This window comes from Corticium candelabrum, chromosome 7 (assembly GCF_963422355.1).
Source record: "Corticium candelabrum chromosome 7, ooCorCand1.1, whole genome shotgun sequence".
NCBI classification, from domain to species: Eukaryota; Metazoa; Porifera; class Homoscleromorpha; order Homosclerophorida; family Plakinidae; genus Corticium; species Corticium candelabrum.
In genome coordinates, this window is record NC_085091.1 from 5,990,184 (window position 1) to 6,009,337 (window position 19,154).

The 19,154-nt window shown below is 40.1% G+C and overlaps 5 protein-coding genes across 5 annotated transcripts in view; all 5 read left to right on the forward strand.

Moving 5' to 3' along the window:
- The window catches only part of LOC134181763 (hemicentin-1-like), a 4,261-nt gene extending 388 nt beyond the window's left edge, over positions 1-3,873 (forward strand). Inside the window, exons 2-7 of the mRNA XM_062649028.1 lie at positions 2,438-2,678; positions 2,746-2,781; positions 2,865-3,203; positions 3,256-3,537; positions 3,591-3,748; positions 3,820-3,873. Coding sequence (XP_062505012.1) covers positions 2,438-2,678; positions 2,746-2,781; positions 2,865-3,203; positions 3,256-3,537; positions 3,591-3,748; positions 3,820-3,873 — 1,110 coding nt within the window. The remainder of the gene's footprint in view (positions 1-2,437; positions 2,679-2,745; positions 2,782-2,864; positions 3,204-3,255; positions 3,538-3,590; positions 3,749-3,819) is intronic.
- On the forward strand, positions 3,842-4,390 carry LOC134182236 (uncharacterized). Its single transcript, XM_062649618.1, has 2 exons — positions 3,842-3,947; positions 3,999-4,390. Exons 1-2 carry the CDS (start codon positions 3,908-3,910, stop codon positions 4,388-4,390), a joined length of 432 nt encoding a protein of 143 aa, XP_062505602.1. The 5' UTR covers positions 3,842-3,907.
- Positions 4,266-8,596, forward strand: LOC134182235 (uncharacterized). Its single transcript, XM_062649617.1, has 6 exons — positions 4,266-4,331; positions 4,391-4,669; positions 4,730-4,897; positions 7,257-7,307; positions 7,525-7,620; positions 7,687-8,596. The coding sequence occupies exons 2-6, from the start codon at positions 4,393-4,395 to the stop codon at positions 8,355-8,357; spliced, it is 1,263 nt and encodes a 420-aa protein (XP_062505601.1). The 5' UTR covers positions 4,266-4,331; positions 4,391-4,392; the 3' UTR covers positions 8,358-8,596.
- A 2,275-nt stretch (positions 8,597-10,871) lies between these two features.
- Positions 10,872-12,269, forward strand: LOC134181764 (craniofacial development protein 2-like). Its single transcript, XM_062649029.1, has one exon. The coding sequence runs from the start codon at positions 10,872-10,874 to the stop codon at positions 12,267-12,269; it is 1,398 nt and encodes a 465-aa protein (XP_062505013.1).
- A 2,815-nt stretch (positions 12,270-15,084) lies between these two features.
- Positions 15,085-17,673, forward strand: LOC134182333 (hemicentin-1-like). Its single transcript, XM_062649731.1, has 9 exons — positions 15,085-15,398; positions 15,466-15,501; positions 15,585-15,923; positions 15,976-16,257; positions 16,313-16,479; positions 16,532-16,679; positions 16,732-17,064; positions 17,124-17,402; positions 17,461-17,673. The coding sequence occupies exons 1-9, from the start codon at positions 15,329-15,331 to the stop codon at positions 17,646-17,648; spliced, it is 1,842 nt and encodes a 613-aa protein (XP_062505715.1). The 5' UTR covers positions 15,085-15,328; the 3' UTR covers positions 17,649-17,673.
- The last annotated feature ends 1,481 nt before the right edge of the window (positions 17,674-19,154 follow it).

Sequence of the window (19,154 nt, forward strand, 5' to 3'; positions counted from 1 at the left end):
TTAGGTCATTAGAGTGACAATGCTCAATTAGACGATTTTGAATGTTGAGAAATGGTCACTACAGCAAACGTTTGCATCAACCTGTAATGACAAAGAAAAACCGAAATTGACAAATATGGATTATGACCTAATTGAGCTCCCACTTTGCCAGTGGTCCAGGATTCTAACCCTAACCTTAACAGTAACCCTAGCCCTCGTCCTAACAGTAAAGCAAGGAAGACGGGAACCAGGATATGTGACGTCAGAGTGTTTCGATCGAAGTATACAAAGCAGTCGACACTATATGGCTGCAATGCTAAAAGCATAGAAAATGGGATTTCTCACGTTGACGTGACTAGATCATCTCCAAGACAACTGGTCGCTGTCGAGTGCAAATCCACTTGTGTGGAAAGGACTTTGCGTAACCCTAGGCTATAAGCCTCACCCTGACTCTAACAATAACCTTAACTATAATTGCCACTAACCGTAACCCTAACCACATCTCTAACCCTAACTCCTAACGCTGATGCCGGACTAGCCATGGCTAGGACCAGTTGCCGCGTGACAGCACTTTACTCTCTTTGCTACAACTATTGGAGTAACAGACACACGCATCATTGACGGATAGAGGGGAGTGGTCCTGGGAATCAGACCCCTCCTCTTCAACGACACGCCCACCACAGCCGCAATGTTGTTACTGTGTTATTAAATTTTGATGGATGGTTAATTCGTTTAACTCTAAACTTATACATGCCTATAATTATCTAATAAATATGCTAGGAAACTAACCCTAATAGACATTGAAGTGAGTTTGCTGGTTCTTATAGTTCATACAAAGATATAGCTTCTATGGGGCGTGGTTAATTACACTTGGACCTCCTCTTTCAAAAATTCTGTATCCGGGCCTGCCGATATTACGCATACATACAACCACATTGACACCCACATCTGGTACGGAGTGAGAGGCTTGTTAGTTAAATTAGCTTTAGTAATCGAGGCAGTTGCAAGGGCGTTACTAATAACCTATGGAATCGGGACTTTGATCTTTCAAGTGCGAGAAAGTATGGAACTTATCTATTTAGCTTAACTTTTTGATTTTGCTCTCTGCGTTAGCGGAGAATTCTAGATGTTGGGTGGGTCAGGTGTTACAATAAAGGTAAAAAATTGCTAATTATTTAATTACTTGAATCAATATTTTCGAACTCGCCAAAAACCCGTTGGCGGAAGTCCCATTTTCAAAAGTTGGGTAGCATTGGGCCCACTTGAGCTACCCTGCTCAGCCGGCCTTGGGATCCTAGATACTTGCAAACTCGCGTTTAGACAACCAACGAGTTAGTATCAAGACGTAATGCCGTGTTTCACAATGCATGCAGCTAACGTCAATTGCAACAATAAATATTTGTTCAAGAAATAGAAGTAAAATCGCAGGACACAAAACCTTTTAATCAAGGACATAATTAACGTCACGTGCTTTCGTTCTTCAATGTCGCAATATTAAAATTTTAATAAAAATTTTTGGCTAGTTTGAAAAACGGATTTTCTATGTAATTAGCATGAGGCTAGCATTGGTTAGGGTTGGGTTACAGCAACGACTCTCAACAACAACCATGAGATGGCCAGCCGGCCAATTGGAATGCAGTACATGTCTTAATTGTCATCAGAATTTGATAACAATTAAATGTTATCAGAATTTGATAAAAATTGAATGTTATCAGAGTTATGTAAAATTTTATAGTTTTAGTCGTCAGAGTACAGCTGTGTAAAACTCCATGAAATTATAATTATTTAATTATCAGTACAAAATACGTGTGTTTTAACAAGTCAAAGTCAACAAATAAAAGATCAAGGAAAAGTAAATCAATTAATTAAATACAAGATTAAACAGCAGAACGCTGGTAAGGTTTGCCAAAACACAATGCATTGCGCATTCTTCAAAAATCTATACTGATTGCGCAAGATGGGAGACTGAATAGAATTACAAAGTTTAAAAATATAATAAATAGCATTGATGGTAGTAACGTACGCGCTTGGCCATGTAAAAGAACTCACTCTGTTACTGCAGCAGCGAACATCTGATATCTGCAAAGTTTATTGTAAGGCAAATAGTGCAAGTAGATCAATGTTGCAATGACAAGAAATTATCGATTACGTCCATTCAGATCAGTTGCAGACGTTGACATTGTTGGAAGGATATTCATAGAGTTACTGTACTCGCAGATGCATAATCCCTAACTTATGTCCTGCCAGTAATTTGTTTCAAGATGTAATGCCGTGTTTCTCTCTGCATTCAGCAATCGTCGATTGTAACGTTCGTCTATAAGAATTGAAGCAAAAAAGTGTGGCATAAACAGTTACAACTTTAGTCCGGAATCTAACGTCACGTGAATCCGTTCTTCAAAATCTCAATATCAAAATCTTACTAAAAGACTTTGGCTTGTGTGAAAATGTATTCATATAGTTGGTTGCATTTGTGACATTTCGTACGAAAGGCGGTACCTCGACTTGTCTTCAATGGTTCCGGGATACTCGTTATGACACGTTGGTAGTGTCGATGACATCACCCACTCCACCTTATTGTCTCGTTGAGGCCGATCGAAACGCTAGAGATCGATCGTATAGTCAGTGTCTTATGGCACGCGATTTATCTTGCGTTTGGCTTGCTGTCACGTTGCTCGCCGTCAACTGGATAACAGTTAGCTGTAAGAACAAAAAACACAACGTCAGAGGTAAAACTGCGATTGCATTATGTCTTGCGATTGCTTTCAGGCTGCGACCTACCATACTACGGCCTGAATTGCAGCGGTAAGAAGCTGTATTCTTGCGTTGGGAACGCTCTAGACACAAACACGTATGCAATATGTTTCATTGTTTGTCGATCCGTCTAGATATGTGTGGAGCTAATCTGACGGGGTTGGCAGGCGTTATTCGTCCTCCTGGTTACGATTCTTACAACGAACATTACGAGAACTCGGTGGAGTGCAAGTGGAATATTATTCCTCGGGTGGAGAACGTGTACGTCGTCATCACATTCGATCATTTTCTTACTGATTCGTGCTGCGACTATCTGTCGGTTACTGCTGATCCATTTTCTGGATACTCCACTGAACTAGCAAAATTTAAAGACACCGAAGCCCACACGGTGATTCATAAAGCTCCTCTTCGTCTTTCCTTCTACTCTGATGGTTCGTCGACAAGACGAGCCTTTAGTTTACGCTACACAATTGGTTAGTAGAATATTATTTAACTGTTTGATCAATGCAAGAACTCCTTATCTAGGACAACCACCCAGCTTTCTTTCACGAACGTACAATCAATATGTGAACGAAGGTGACAGGGTGTTACTTCTTTGTAATGTGCAAGGAATGCCACCACCTGTAGTGACGTGGTACAAAAACGGATTGGAGATTCAAGTTGGCTCTAATCTTTTGTCTCAATTTGAATTGCAAGGAAACCATCTACTAATAACAAACGTAACGGAAGGAGACATTGGATATTTTCAATGCAGAGCGCAAAATTTCCTGAACGAGACGGAACAATATTTCCGGCTATTAGTTTACAGTAATAACTGCATCCAAGTACTAAAACGCTTTTAAATATTTTTTTATTTCTAGCGTTTCCAAAAATTCTATTTCATCCAACATCAGTTCACTTTGATTCTTTGCTACCCGCTTACAGCGAAGATGGTTCCTTACACAATGAAGGACTGCAAGCCGTTTTTCGCTGTCAAGTTCACGGGTATCCTCGGCCATATACTATCTATTGGAAAAAGGTAAGAGAACAAAACCCTTCTAATTTCTTATATTTTGACATCTTTTATTAGGATGGTAAGTACATATACAGATCTCGATATCTTTCGCTGACGTGGTTAACAATCAAACCAGTGAACGTGTCTGATGTGGGAAACTATACTTGTGAAGCACACAATCGCATGGGAATTGTCGAGTCTCGCGTTGCATCATTAACAATAGGTAAAATAAATTGACAATAATTACCAAAATGAATTAAATTTGCATTTTTAGGAAAAAGTGTAGTCTGTTGTTTGTACTTGCGTATTCCAGACAAAGTAGAAACAGCTTCTTGGACTAACGTCGAGTTGTCGCTATCGTTTCAGTCGTCAGAGTATAAACTTTTGGCTGTATCAGTAGCCAAAGAAGGTCATTTGTACTCGCCAGCAACATATTCCCAGTTCTCTAACCAAAACTACATCCGCACAACTAACGTTAGTATTAATCTTGGACGTTTGAAAGAATCAGATACAGCTGTCTACAGCTGGCGTTTGTATATGAGTGCTTCAACATCTAGCACTTTGCCTAATATTGAAGTCACGTCATTCATACCCGTCACAATTGAAGGTGACTTTGTAGTCCTTTTTGTTTCTAAGTTATACAACAACATAGATGTTATGATCTAGGAATGCCTCGCGTGACCGTCACTCCCTCCTCATCATTTGTTAGAAATTTGTACGGATCACAAATCATAGCTTGCTTTGCAGAGTCTCTGATTTATGCACCATGGGTTCGCTGGTTCAAAAATGCAGATCAGAGACTCGGTTATTCTTCAATAACAGGAAGCAATTACACGATAACTTTCCCTTTTACAACAACTGGAATCAATGTGACTCATTACACTTGCAGTGCACAAAATTCAGTCGGGATTGTTACAAATGCCTCTGTTTCAGTAGTAGTGAGAGGTGGGAAGTATACGCATTTGCCATACCAATGTATGTACTAACGTAAAATTATCATTTTAGGCTTACCAGGGGGGTGGAGTTGGTGGACCGACAATTCTCTGTGTAGCGTCAGTTGCGGACCTTCAGCAGGAATCAGAATCAGAACAAGACGTTGTTATAATCAAAATGGCTGCTCTGGTCCAGCAATTAATGCATCAACTTGCTACTCCTATAAGCCTTGTCTGTCCGGTCAGTTGTTCATTAGCTAATAATAACATTGTTAATACAATGTAAAAATTAAACTAAATGGAATAAACTGCTTTAAATTTTAAAATTATTTAATTTTGTAGTTTTCTATTTATGAAAACAAGTAAATCAGAATACTTATACCATGCATTTATAGCCTTACAGTAGTCTCTTAAATGCTTTGAGTAACAGGTAGATAGTTATTCAATTTAATGAAAGCACCTAGATTGCCGATGCCTCGATCGGCGAGCAAACAATTGGCCATTCAAAGTACAGTAGGATGAAATAGCGGGACAAGTTACGGTGCAGTTCAATTGCTTATGTGCACCGAGAAGTCTCCCTTAACGCAAGAACAAAGCCCTTTTCGCAAATCCATAAATGAAACATCACTTTAAATCCAACTAAAGGTCACTTGTTACAGTAAAGATTTTCGTAGTCGTTAATTAAGTTCATTATAGTCGACCGTGCAAATAGATACAGCAATTACACACGCGCAAACACACACACATACACACACACACACACACACACACACACACACACACACACACACACACACACACACACACACACACACACACACACACACACCTTCAACCTTCAACTGCCCATCCACATGGATGATGGCGAAACGTAAAAAGCGTAAGAAAAAGGAAGTCATTATCTGGTAAATATGTTGCAAATCTAAATACGTTGATGACATTTATGTCTTTTCTTGCCACTCTCTCGTGTGAATAAATGATCGCATCTCCGACTACTTGATTCCGGCCGTTGCTCGTTCCCGAGAATTTGAGCGATTTTATCCTCTGTTGCAATTGTGTCTTTATTCCCTGTTTGTGACTTAAACAGTCGCTTGCAGGTAGTGCACAGCAGAGGCTGTTAGTCTTAACATCTGCTGGGATCGGCTCTGTCACGAGCCTTCTGACTACTTTGGGCATTTTCTAATTCTACTCTTGAAGTGACGATTGATTTAATTTTGCTAGCACAGACGTTCTTCCACTTCTGCCTGTCCTGCGTAAGCTGGGACCAGGTGCTTGTTAGGCCAACCATTTTGAGGACTTTTACAATCCTGTCTTCCACCTTAGTCTGACCCCATGCGCTGGACAAGTTGATGGTAGCCACGCATGAAACAGCTGCTTAGGCTGACGATGATCTTCCATACATTCTAGATGACCAAGCCATCTAAGCCGCTGAGCCATCAATAAGTCTTCTGCAGTTTCAAGATTGCCAAGCTTGTGTCTGATGTCATTTGATGTAATTCGTTCCAATTGGTGTTTTGAACTTGTCTATACCAAACCTGAAACGTTGACATTGATTTGTAAATGTGACAAGCCTTGTGATATCTCTTTTAGTCACGGCCCAAGGAGATAACCCATACAGTAGAACTGATACGACAGTTGACTGGAACAGCACAATTTTTGTTTCAGATGTTACATGGGGAGACTGAAAGACAGCTTCTTTTACACACACACACACACACACACACACACACACACACACACACACACACACACACACACACACACACACACACACACACACACACACACACACACAAACACACACACACACACACACACACACACACACACACACACACACACACACACTCACACACACACACACACGCACACGCGCACGCGCACACACACACACACACACACGCATACACACACAAACAAACAAACAAACACACAAACACACACAAACAAACAAACAAACCAACAAACACACACGCACTGAATTTAGACAACGATTTTAGATTATAACATTTCTCTTAGTATAGTTGTCAAAAAAATTCTGGTCAAAGCAACGGTTTCTATATGTTTTGTAACAACGTTAGACAGAGTTGGCTGCACCCCAAAGTCGTGCGCGCTAGCGGTGCCGCTACCGCGCGTTGTAGGTAAGGGCGGAGTTATCCATGCGAAGTGCATATACTTGGCACTGCAAGCGTGTTGCGGTCTTTGTAGCGTCAGCGCTTCAAAAAAAAATTGTTGTCCTTTACCATTCCACTCATATTTCCATTGGTATTCCGTTATTCCGTTGGTAAAGGCAGAGGGTCGGAGTCCCGGTCTGATAACCGTCTCCTGCAGCACAGTACAGTTCACGCATGCGCATACTTAGACTCCGATCCTCGAGCCAAAGTCAGACTTTCCCTCCGCCAAGTCTGGCGAAGTTTGGCCGGAAAGACTATATAAAGATCCGACGAAAGTAAAGGGACAACCTAGTTTTAAACAATAACCTCTTACAGTCATGCACAAAGTTTTCCATTTGTTTTAATAATATATTGTATAAATATAGATACAATAAGATGTATATTAAATGGTCGTTGTGTCATATCCCTTTCTTGATCTTTTTGCAGTGGAGACAACCACATCAGCTGCTTTAACAGTAAAGACTACGTATACGTCAGGTGAGTTGCCAAAAACTATAAATGAAATCCTTTCGTACTTCTTTACTTGTTCATGCGTGTCACAACGTTAATCTTTGCTGTATCAATGTACAAACCAGTCAGAAGTCTAGTTACCTGTCCATGCTTAAGTGTTTTGCATGTGTACATTTTGAGTTAATTCTATTACCAATTCTTTAATCATCTGTCGTTTATAAGTATAATCTGTCCACGCAAACAGATGCCGTTGTTACTACCGAAACGGCGTCTACAGTTACAAGTTTGCCAACGACTACTCAAAAGATAAAAAGCCCTAATAAGACGATTTCCGATACAGGTAAACACGTGCAACTCTAGCATAAATCTTTACCTTTAAATTTTCTCGACTTGGTTGCATTTGTAGAGGACAAGTCACTTTCTACTGCTGTGATAGCAGTGACGTGTATCATTCCGACAGCAATCGTTACCTTTGTAGTCACGGTTGCCATGATGTACTACATATTCAAAAGAAAGGACAATGACCGTGATGCACCACCAGAACGAGCTCGAAACAGACAAGATGTAGGAAAGTCTGACACACGTGCTTCCGCCCACGACAGATATGATTCCTCGGTTACGTTCAAAAATAAGAAAAATGACGTCAAAATTGAAAGGCCCCAAGCAACTAATTCAGAACCAAGCGAAACGGTTGATTTTGTTGAAGAGGAGTATTATGAAGAAGTGGAGCAGGTGTCAGGACTCCACAAGCGACCATTTGGCAAGCAAACAAGTTCTAGTGCTCGTAAACCTCAAGCAAGTTATGAAGGTAGCTACAAGCATCCTAAACCCCAAGCAAGTGAAGGCAGTTACAAGCATCCTAAACTCCAAACAAGTCATGAAGGCGGTTACAAGCATCCTAAACCCCAAACAAGTTATGATAAACTAAGTTCCAATGTCAGGCCATCGACGAAAGCCTCAACATCAGTGAGATATGTTAACGTTCCGTCTCAACACTCATCACAAACTCAGCAACAATACGAGGAGGACGACTTCTACGTCCAACCGGACGGCTGCGCACCCGATAAAAGGCATTAGGTCTATATACGGACGTCTATACATCCAAACAATTGAAAATATTCTGAAAACTGAAAAATAGATATGTCGACGAGTAGCTTTGCAAGCTGTGATATAGCCGCATGGGATTGGACTATAATTATTTGGAATTTGACTTGGTAGTATGTACTGTAGTCTAGTTACGACTGCAATTGCTTAGGTACCGCGACAGTAAACACGCCAAGTTTTATGTATCGATCGAAACGATGGTTAGCTCTTGAAACAACGTTTCTGCATACATGAAGACACCGTCGATCAAATATGTACGACTCACTGGACAAACTATAATCGTTGGGAAGTTGCTTCTAGGATTTCCTACCAACATATTGTTTCCAAAAGCACAAGTTCTGATGCCGTTTTTGCATACTACAGTCTATGTATACTAAAACGTTCTTTAACGCATTTAAGTATCTATTTGCAGGGGTGGCCAACTGGTGTTATGGTGCCAGAGTCTGGTCTTGGGCACCAAGCAAGAAAGCACTAAGGCTTGAAGCCACTTAACAGAGGCGTGGCTATGGGGGACCTGGGGGCACAGGCCTCCCTAAAATTTGTCTATATCAACATAAACTTGTAATGCGGTTGAGACTGCTCGAGGGTAGTATGCAACTGGATGGAGGTTTTTTAAGTATACTGCAGGTGATAACAGTGCACGTGGTTGCAGTCAGAAAAGATTTTAATGACAGTGGGATACAACATTGTCTATACTAGTGGTGTTTACACGATGGTATTTCAAGCGATTGCTGTAACGAGTCTTGTATATATACATACCTACACGCATACAAACACACATACATTTTTTCAATTTGTATTGAAAGAGTCCATAATTCAGACTCAGTATAAAACGTTTACATTGCAATCATACATACACCAATTAGGCTAAAGATCATTGTTATATCAACATATAGTTACAACTCTTTTTCTTTCTGCAAGTGAGATATTTATTAACGTCCTGTTTTTCTTTTCTTTCCATCATCTGTATTTGCATCCTTATGGTGTGCCTAAACGCAGCCACAATTTAAAGCGTTCACTGGGAGTTGGTCTCGCCATAAACAGAATGGTTACATTTTCTCATGTAAATACATACATGTAAACTTACACATGTACGTATACAGACGGAACTGACAGCAGTCAAATTTTAAGAATTAAACACAGACATAACATCTGTCCCCCCTCAATCACGGAATGCTGGCTACGTCGCTGCGTGACTCAACCAGATGGTGACGTGACTGTGACTGAAGAACAGTGATTCCGTAAACACAACGCATCGCGAATATCAATCATCTGTGTGCCTGCCTAACTTTCTGTCTGCATGCATGTACGGTATGTATCATGTCAGATGATACATATATACATGAGTATCTGTAGGTACGTATGTAATGTTTAAATGTATGTCTACGTATGTACTAAATGTGAATGTATATAGATAGGTATGTACTCTCAAACCAGTCTCGTGCAGGTATTCACATGTATAGGCGTGTCATGTCCGTTGGGCACCAGAATAAGTTCCTGCATGGTGCCACACAAGGCACCACCCTTATCCGAACACAGCCACCTCTACATTTGCATAAGTACTACCAGATAGTCAAACTGTATTACTAAATCCCAAATAAACTTGTTGACTGAGCTCAAATGCATTGGATATTCTCACTGCATTAAAATCAAATCCCTGAATAAGAGTCACGTGTCATTCAGTAACATCCATGTTTCAAACCGGATATCTAAGTGATACTTCAGATAACCATAATTTTGATACCGTTTATATTAAACTTTGTGTAAAAGCACATTTCTGTACAGTTTACTAGCTATTTGCATCTGTGAAAATTAGTGTGAAAGGAGGTACCTGTCGTGTACGATCAGATGATTGTTATGACAACAAGTTGATAGTGTCGATGATATCGACAAAGCGGCCTCATTGTCTGTTCGAATCTCGAGCAGATCTCGACGTAGTAGCTCGCGAGCATTGTCAGCGGCTCACAACAATGGGTTCCTTCTGCTTGTGGCTTGCAGTGGCGTTACTCGCCGTCAGACAGATCGCAGTCTGATGTAATAATATCGCTACAGTAAACTGAAATTTTTATCATATGATTGCAATTGTTTTAGGCTGCTACGATCCCTATTAAGGTCCTTATTGTCAGGGTAAGAATCCGTATTTTTGTCGTGTTGGGGACCCAAGGACTATCCCCAGAATTATCAATGACTCTGTGTGTGTGTGTGTGTGTGTGTGTGTGTGTGTGTGTGTGTGTGTGTGTGTGTGTGTGTCCAATCTGCTTCTGGTACCACAATAACATGGTCTGGTCATTCCATGAGATGTCCTATTCTGGATTGCTCTAGTGTATTGTCCTCAGTAAATTCCATGAGTAACCATGTAAAGAAACTTCATCATATATCCAATATAATGGTAAAGAACAGTTGCAAGTCAAGTTTACACTACCCTTCAACTGTTAGCTTAACTTAAGCTCTTCCATTCATCGTAAGCGGAAAGAAATCAATGACGTGATGTGGAAAAAGAATCAATTGCTCAAGTTTGGTGTGTGGAATGTTCGAACATTAAAGGGCGTGGGCAGAACTGACCTTCTTGCCAAAGAGTTGATTACAACTGATATTACATTATGTGACATTACTGAAACTCACTTAACTGGCGCAGGTATGATGGATTTAGATGAAGACTCCTGCTATCGTCTGTTGTTCTCTGGACCACCTGAGCTAGCTGCCAGGGGTGTTGGTCTAGTGTTTAGACATAATGTGATGAAGTCACTCAAATCGTTTGATCCTATCTCAGAGAGGATATTGCTTGCTGACTTTCTTACTGACAAAGGAATTTTGAATGTCATTGTTGGTTACGCTCCAACAGAACAATGTGAAGAGGTAGTTAAAGATGAATTTTATCAACAACTTGATGTTGCTATGCATAAGACAAGTTCTTTTGTTGTTGTGCTGGGTGACTTTAATGCTAGACTTGGAAAGGCAGTTTCAAAAGTTGTTGGTCAGTTTGGTTTATCACAGTCAACCAGTGACAATGGGGTTAGACTTATAGAATTTTGTCAAGCACATAACCTGGGAATCACAAACACCTTTTTCCAGCATAAGAATATGTACACTGCCACTTGGTATCTTCCTAATCCCAAATTACAAACAAGTCTAAAAGACTATGTTTTGGTAAAGCAGTCTATGCAAATAATGGTACATGATACAAGAGTACGACGAGGAACAAACTTTGACAGTGACCACAAACTTGTTTGTAGTAAGATGGTACTAAAACTTCAGAAGCCACGTGGGAAAAGACGACTGAAAACCTTTTCACGAGACGTACTCGGTGATCCTATTGCTCTAGGCAAATATCGAAATAACGTCATGACTAGATTCACACAAAGATTATCTACTGAGACTGAAGCTATGTGGTCTGATATTTGTAGTGCAATTATGAACTCTGCAAATGAACACCTCAATGTTGTTCAAACCAGGAACAATAGATGGATTTCTGAGCGTACATTACAGTTGATAGCTAAGAAACGTAAGGCTTACATCGCTTGGATGAAATGTCAGAAAAACGAGATGACTAGGAAATATTATGTTAGTTTATGCAAACAAGTGAAACAAGCAGTTCGACAAGATAAAGAAGAATGGTTGCATAAACAAGCATCTGATTTAGAATATGACTTGAAACACCACAATCATTATGAATTTTCCAGGAAGCTCAAAAACTTTGATCACGTACCCATTCAACCTGCCTCCGTAATTTTAAATGAGCATGGTCAAAAACTACTTTGTATCGACGATCAGTTAGATCGTTGGAAGAGACACTTTGCCTCGGTATTAAATGTCAGACGTCCTATTGCAATAGACTCTGGAATGGTTGTACGCTCTTTTGAGTCTGGTGCTCCACTGAGTGAATAAGAAATCACCAATGTTATTAAAAAGTTAAAAAATAATAGACCATCTGGTAATATGATGGAATAACAGCTGAATAACTGAAAGCTGGGCCTACGGAGCTTTTTGATTGGCTATCTGATCTTCTTCAACAAGTTTTGTCTTTAGGAAGAGTGCCACAGGATTGGAAAGATTCAGTTCTTGTCCCTGTTTTCAAGAAAAATGACAGACTAATATGCGACAACAATCGTGGTATTTCATTACTCAGTGTACCTGGAAAGGTATTAGCAAATATTCTTCTGGAACGACTTAAACAGTCAGTTGAACCTCTACTACTAGAAGCCCAATGTGGTTTCGTCCGGGTAGAGGAACAATTGATCAAATATGGTTGGTTCGTCAGTTAATTGAAAAGTCCATTGAACATGAGTGTGCTGTCCACATTTCTTTTGTTGATCTGAAAAAAGCTTTTGACTCCGTACCTAGAGAAATTATCAGACTACTTTTGAAAGAGAGAGGCATTGAGGAACAAGTTGTACAATTGATTGTTGACATTCACGATGGAACACATTGTGTTGTCAAATCTAGTGGAGGGAAGTCATCAAAATTTGAAGTTACAACTGGTGATCCTATTTGTACATCCGGGATTGTAACCTTCTACCAATCAGCGGCAAAAGAAAGTGAGCAGACCGGATGTAGAAATAGGAACGTCCTCTGTAGTACACGCCAGACGGCGTGCTGAACGTTTCTCTTCGGATATTAAAAGAACAAGGTTAAACAAATACTCAAGCACAAGCGCGTTCTCTAGGTAAGCCGTGGTATTGAGGAATTCTGCTTCAAAGTCTGGCGGAAAAACAGCTCTACCGACACCATTTTACTTTAGAGAGGAACCACTGACGGCAAGAAGGCAGATCTTCATAATATCTTCGCATTCACATTCGTCATTCTCGATATATCCGTAGCAGTCATCCGTAAACGCATTAATTCGTTCGCAGTGGGCGGAGCTTAATCGACCAGGAACGTGGAGCAGGCGTGTGGGCGTTGCACGTCACAGAAACGTCGCTCGTTCTCGTATACAAAAGCGAAGATAACGGAGTAACTTATACCGATCGATTTGTTTTCGTAAGATCTATTCATGCAAGTTAAGTTTATTTTTGTTGGACTTTCCCTTTAAGGCTTAAGCCTCACCCTGACTCTAACAATAACCTTAACTATAATTACCCCTAATCGTAGCCCTAACCATATCTCTAACCCTAACCCCTAACGCTGGTCCCGAACTAGTCATGGCTAAGACCAGTTGTCGCGTAACTGCACTTTACTCTCTTTGCCACAAATTTTTGAGTAACAGACATACCCATATTACGCATGTATTCAACCACATTGGCACCCAATCCGGGTAAGGAGTGAGAGGCTTGTTAGTTAAATTAGCTCTAGTAATCGAGGCAGTTGTAGGGACGTTACTAATAACATATGAAATCGAGACTTTAGTCTTTCAAGTGCGAGAAAGTATTGATCGTGTCCGTTTAGCTTAATTTTTTTATTTTACTATCAGAGTTAGCGGAGAATTCTAAATGTTGGGTGGGTCAGGTCTTGCTTAGCCAAAATCCGCCTACAATAAATATAAAAATTGCTAATTATTTAATTACTGAACCAATATTTTTGAACTTGCTAAAAACCCGTTGGTGGAAGTCACATTTTCAAAAGTTTGGTAGCCTGGGGCCCTCTTGGCCTAACCTGCTCAGCCGGCCTTGGGACCCTAGATACTTGCAAACTCGCGTTTAGTATTAAGCAACCAACGAGTTAGTGTCAAGACGTAATGCCGTGTTTCACAATGCAGGCAGCATACGTCAATTGCAACAATTAACATTTGTTCAAGAAAAAGAAGTAAAAGAGCAGGACGCAAAAACTTTTCAATCAAGGACTTAAGTAACGTCACGTGCCTTCCATTTTCAAAATCGCAATATTAATTAAAATCTAAATAAAAAATTTGGCTTGATTGGAAACGGATATTCTATGTAATTAGCTCGAGGCTAGCATTGGTTAGGGTTTTGTCACAGCAATGCCTCTCAAGACCAACCATGAAACGGCCAACCGGCCAATTGGAATGCAGAGCATGCCTTCTTTGTTATCAGAATTTGACAATAATTAAATGTTATCAGAATTTGATAACAATTGAATTTTATCAGAGTTATGTAAAAATGTATATAACTTCAGTCGTCAGAGGACAGCTGTGTGAAAGTCCATGAGATAAGATGTATTTAAGTTAATGCAAAATACGTGTGTCCTAACAAGTCAGAATCAACAAATGAAAGATTAATTAATTTAATACTAGATTAAACAGCAGAACGTTGGTAAGAATTGCCAAACACAGTGGATTGCGCATTTTTTTGAATTTGACTGATTGCGCAAGCTGGGAGACTGAAGGGAATTACAAAGTTTAAAAATATAATAATATAATTGGTGATAGTAACGAAAACTCTTGGCCATGTGAAAGACCTCACTCTGTTACTGCAGCAGCGAACATCTGGTATCAGCAAAGTTTATGGTGGGGCAAATAGTGTAAGTAGTTCAATGTTGCAATGACAAGAAATTATTGATTACGTCCATTCAGATCAGTTTCAGACGTCGACAGTGTTGGAAAGATATTCATAGAGTTACTGTACTCGCAGATGCATAATCCCTAATTCATATCCAGCTCGTAATTTATTTCAAGATGTAATGACGTGTTTCTCTCTGCATTCAGCAATCGTCGATTGTAGCGTTTGTCTATAACAATTGAAGCAAAAAAGTGTGGCATAAACAGTTACAACTTTAGTCCGGAACCTAACGTCACGTGAATCCGTTCTTTAAAATCTCAATATCAAAATCTTACTAAAAGACTTTGGCTTGTGTGAAAAATGTATGTATATAATTGGTTGCATTTGTGACATTTCGTACGAAAGGCGGTACCTCGACTTGTCTTTAATGGTTCCGGGTATACTCGTTAAATAACACGTTAGTAGTGTCGAAGACATCACCCACTCCACCTTATTGTCTCGTTGAGGCCGATCGAAACGCTAGAGATCGATTGTATATATAGTCAGTGTCTTATGGCACGCGGTTTATCTTGTCTTTGGCTTGCTGTCACGTTGCTCGCCGTCAACTGGATAACAGTTCCATGTAAGAACAAAAAACACAACGTCAGAGGTAAAACTGCGATTGCATCATATCTTGCGATTGCTTTCAGGCTGCGACCTACCATACTACGGTCTGAATTGCACCGGTAAGTAACTGTATTCTTGCGTTGGGAACGCTCTGGACACAAACACGAATGCAGCATCTTTCATTGTTTGTCGACCTGTGTAGATATGTGTGGAGCTAATCTGACGGGTTTGGCTGGTGTTATTCGTCCTCCTGGTTACGACTCTTACAACGAACATTACGAGAACTCGGTGCAGTGCGAGTGGAATATTATTCCTCGGGTGGAGAACGTGTCCGTCGTCATCACATTCGATTATTTTCTTACTGATTCGTGCTGCGACTATCTGTCGGTTACTGATGATCCATTTTCTGAATACTCCACTGAATTAGCAAACTTTAGAGGCACCGAAGCTCACACGGTGATTCATAAAGCTCCTCTTCGTCTTTTCTTCTACTCTGATGGTTCGTCGACAAGACGAGCCTTTATTTTACGCTACACAACTGGTCAGTAGAATATAATTTAACTGTTTGATCAATGCAAGAACTCCTTATCTAGGACAACCACCCAGTTTTCTATCACAAACGTACGATCAAACTGTGAACGAAAGTGACAGGGTGTTACTTCTTTGTGATGTGACCGGAATACCGCCACCTGTAGTGACGTGGTACAAAAACGGGTTGGAGATTCAAGTTGGCTCTGATCTTTTGTCTCAATTTGAATTGCAAGGAAACCATCTACTAATAAGAAACGTGAGGGAAGAAGACAATGGATATTTTCAATGCAGAGCGCAAAATTTTCTAAACGAGACGAAACAATCCTTCTGGCTAATAGTTCATAGTATAATAACTGCATCCAAGTACTTTAAACTCTTCACAGTACTTTCTATTTCTAGCGCTTCCAACAATTCTATTTCATCCAACATCAGTTCACTTTAATTCTATGCTACCCGCTCAGAGCGGTCCGTACAGAGAAGACAATTCCTTATACAATGAAGGACTGCAAGCCGTTTTTCACTGTCAAGTTCAAGGGTATCCTCGGCCTTCTATCGTTTGGAAGAAGGTAATAGGACAAAACCTTCTAATTACCTTTATTTTAACATCTTTTTTATTAGAATGGTAACTACCTATACAAAGCTCCAAATCGTTCGCTGACGTGGTTAACAATCAAACCAGTGAACGTGTCTGATGTGGGAAACTATACTTGTGAAGCATACAATCGCATGGGAATTGTCGAGTCTTGCTCTGCATCATTAACAATAAGTAAAAACCTTGAAAATAATTTTCAAAACGAATTAAATTTTTGTATTCTTAGACAGAAGTGTTCTCTGTTGTTTGTACTTGCGTTTTCCAGACAAAGTAGAAACATCTTCCTGGACTAACGTCGAGTTATCGGTATCGTTTCAGTCGTTAGAGTATAAACTGTTCGCTGTATCAGTAGCCAAAGAAGGTCATTTGTACTCGCCGGCGACATATTCCCAGTTCTCTAAACAAAAACACATTCGCACAACTAACGTTACTATCTATCTTGGAAGTTTGGAAGAATCAGATACAGCTGTTTACAGCTGGCGTTTGTATATGAGTGCTCCAACAACTAGCATTTTGCCTAATATTGAAGTCACGTCATTTATACCCGTCACAATTCAAGGTGATTTTATAGCCCTTTTTGCTTCTAAGTTATACAGCAACATAGATGTTATGATCTAGGAATGCCTCGCGTAACCGTCACTTCCTCCTCATCATTTGTTAGAAATTTGTACGGAAGTCACATCATAGCTTGCTTTGCAGAGTCTCTGGTTTATGCACCATGGGTTAGCTGGTTCAAAAATGATGATCAGAGTCTCGGTTATTCTTCAATAAATGGAAGCAATTACAAGATAACTTACCTCTTTACAACAAATGAAATCAATGTAACTCATTACACTTGCAGTGCACGAAATTCAGTCGGGATTGTTACAAATGCCACTGTTTCAGTAGTAGTGAGAGGTGAGATGTATACGTATTCTATAACACTGTATGTCCTAACGCGAAATCAACATTTTAGGCTCACCAGGAGGATGGAGTTGGTGGACCGACAATTCTCTGTGTAGCGTCAGTTGCGGACCTACAGCAGGAATCAGAATCAGAAGAAGACGTTGTTATAATCAAAATGGCTGCTCTGGTCCAGAATTTAATGCATCAACTTGCTACTCCTATAAGCCTTGTCTGTCAGGTCAGTTGTTCATTAGCTAATAATTATATTTTTAATACACTGTAGAAATTAAACTAAATAAAATGGCTGCTCTAAATTTTAAAATCATTTAATTGGGTAGTTTTTCTATTTCTGGAAAACAAGTAAATCAGAATACTTATACCATGCATTTATAGTCTTACAGTATCTCTAAAATACTTTGGGTAACAGGTAGATAGTTACTCAATTTAATGAAAGCACCTGAGATTGCCGATGCCTCGATCGGCGAGCAAACAATTGGTCATTCATAGAACAGTAGGAAGAAATAGCGGGACAAGTAACGGTGTAGTTCAACTGCTTATGTGCACCGACAATTCTCCCTTAACGCAAGAACAAAACCCTTTTCGCAAATCCATAAATGAAACATCACTTTAAATCCAAATAATGGTCAATTGCTACCGTAATGGTTTTCGTAGTCATTAATTAAGTCCTTTATACTTGACCTGGCAAAGAAATACAGCAATCACACACGCGTACGCATACACACACACACACGCACGCACGCACACACGCACACACACACACACACACACACACACACACACACACCTTCAACCTTCAACTGCCCATCCACATGGATGATAGTGAAACGTAAAAAGCGTAAGAAAAAGGAAGTCATTATCTAGTAAATATGTCACAAATCTAAATACGTTGATGACATTGACGTCTTTTCTTGTCACTCTCTCGTGTGAATAAACGATCGCATCTCCGACTACTTGATTCCGTCCTTTGCTCGTTATCGAGGATCTGAGCGATTTTGTCCTCTGTTGCAATTGTGTCCTTTTTCCCTGTTTGTGACTTAAACAGTCGCTTGCAGGTAGTGTACAAAAGAGGCTGTTAGTCTCGACGACTGCTGGGATCGGCTCAGTCACAAGCCTTCTGCCTACTTTAGTCATTTTCTAATTCTACTCTTGAAGTGACTACTAAGTTAATTTTGCTAGCACAGACGTTCTTCCACTTCTGCCTGTCCTGCGTAAGCTGGGACCAAGTGCTTGCTAGGCCAACCATTTTAAGGACTTTTACAATTTTTTTTCTTGCCACCTTTGTCTGACCCAATGCGCAGGACGAGTTGATGGTAGCCACTCATGAAGAAGCTGCTTGGGCAGACGATGATCATTCATACGTTCTAAATGACCAAGCCATCTAAGCCGCTCAGTCATCAAAGAGTCTTCTGCAGTTTCAAGATTGCCAAGCTTGTGTCTGATGTCATTTGATGTGATTCGTTCCAATTGTTGTTTAAACTTGTCTGTACCCAGCATGAAACGTTGAAATTGAATTGTAAATGTGACAAGCCTTGTGATATCTCTTCTAGTCACGGCCCAAGAAGATGACCCATGTAGTAGAACTAATAAGACAGTTGACTGAAACAGCACGTTTTTTGCTTCAGATGTTACATGGGAGACTGAAAGACAGCTTCTTTTACACACACACACACACACACACACACACACACACACACACACACACACACACACACACACACACACACACACACACACACACACACA

Bases quoted from the DNA above. Each gene is read 5' to 3' on its own strand.
- LOC134182236 (XM_062649618.1), top strand. From the start codon at position 3,908: ATGGGAATTGTCGAGTCTCGCGTTGCATCATTAACAATAG. The intron at 3,948-3,998 runs GTAAAATAAATT...TTGCATTTTTAG, and splicing joins CGTTGCATCATTAACAATAG to GAAAAAGTGTAGTCTGTTGT.
- LOC134182235 (XM_062649617.1), top strand. From the start codon at position 4,393: ATGCCTCGCGTGACCGTCACTCCCTCCTCATCATTTGTTAGAAATTTG. The intron at 4,670-4,729 runs GTGGGAAGTATA...TTATCATTTTAG, and splicing joins TGTTTCAGTAGTAGTGAGAG to GCTTACCAGGGGGGTGGAGT. The intron at 4,898-7,256 runs GTCAGTTGTTCA...ATCTTTTTGCAG, and splicing joins CTATAAGCCTTGTCTGTCCG to TGGAGACAACCACATCAGCT.
- LOC134181764 (XM_062649029.1), top strand. From the start codon at position 10,872: ATGTGGAAAAAGAATCAATTGCTCAAGTTTGGTGTGTGGAATGTTCGA.
- LOC134182333 (XM_062649731.1), top strand. From the start codon at position 15,329: ATGGCACGCGGTTTATCTTGTCTTTGGCTTGCTGTCACGTTGCTCGCC. The intron at 15,399-15,465 runs GTAAGAACAAAA...GATTGCTTTCAG, and splicing joins CAACTGGATAACAGTTCCAT to GCTGCGACCTACCATACTAC. The intron at 15,924-15,975 runs GTCAGTAGAATA...CTCCTTATCTAG, and splicing joins TATTTTACGCTACACAACTG to GACAACCACCCAGTTTTCTA.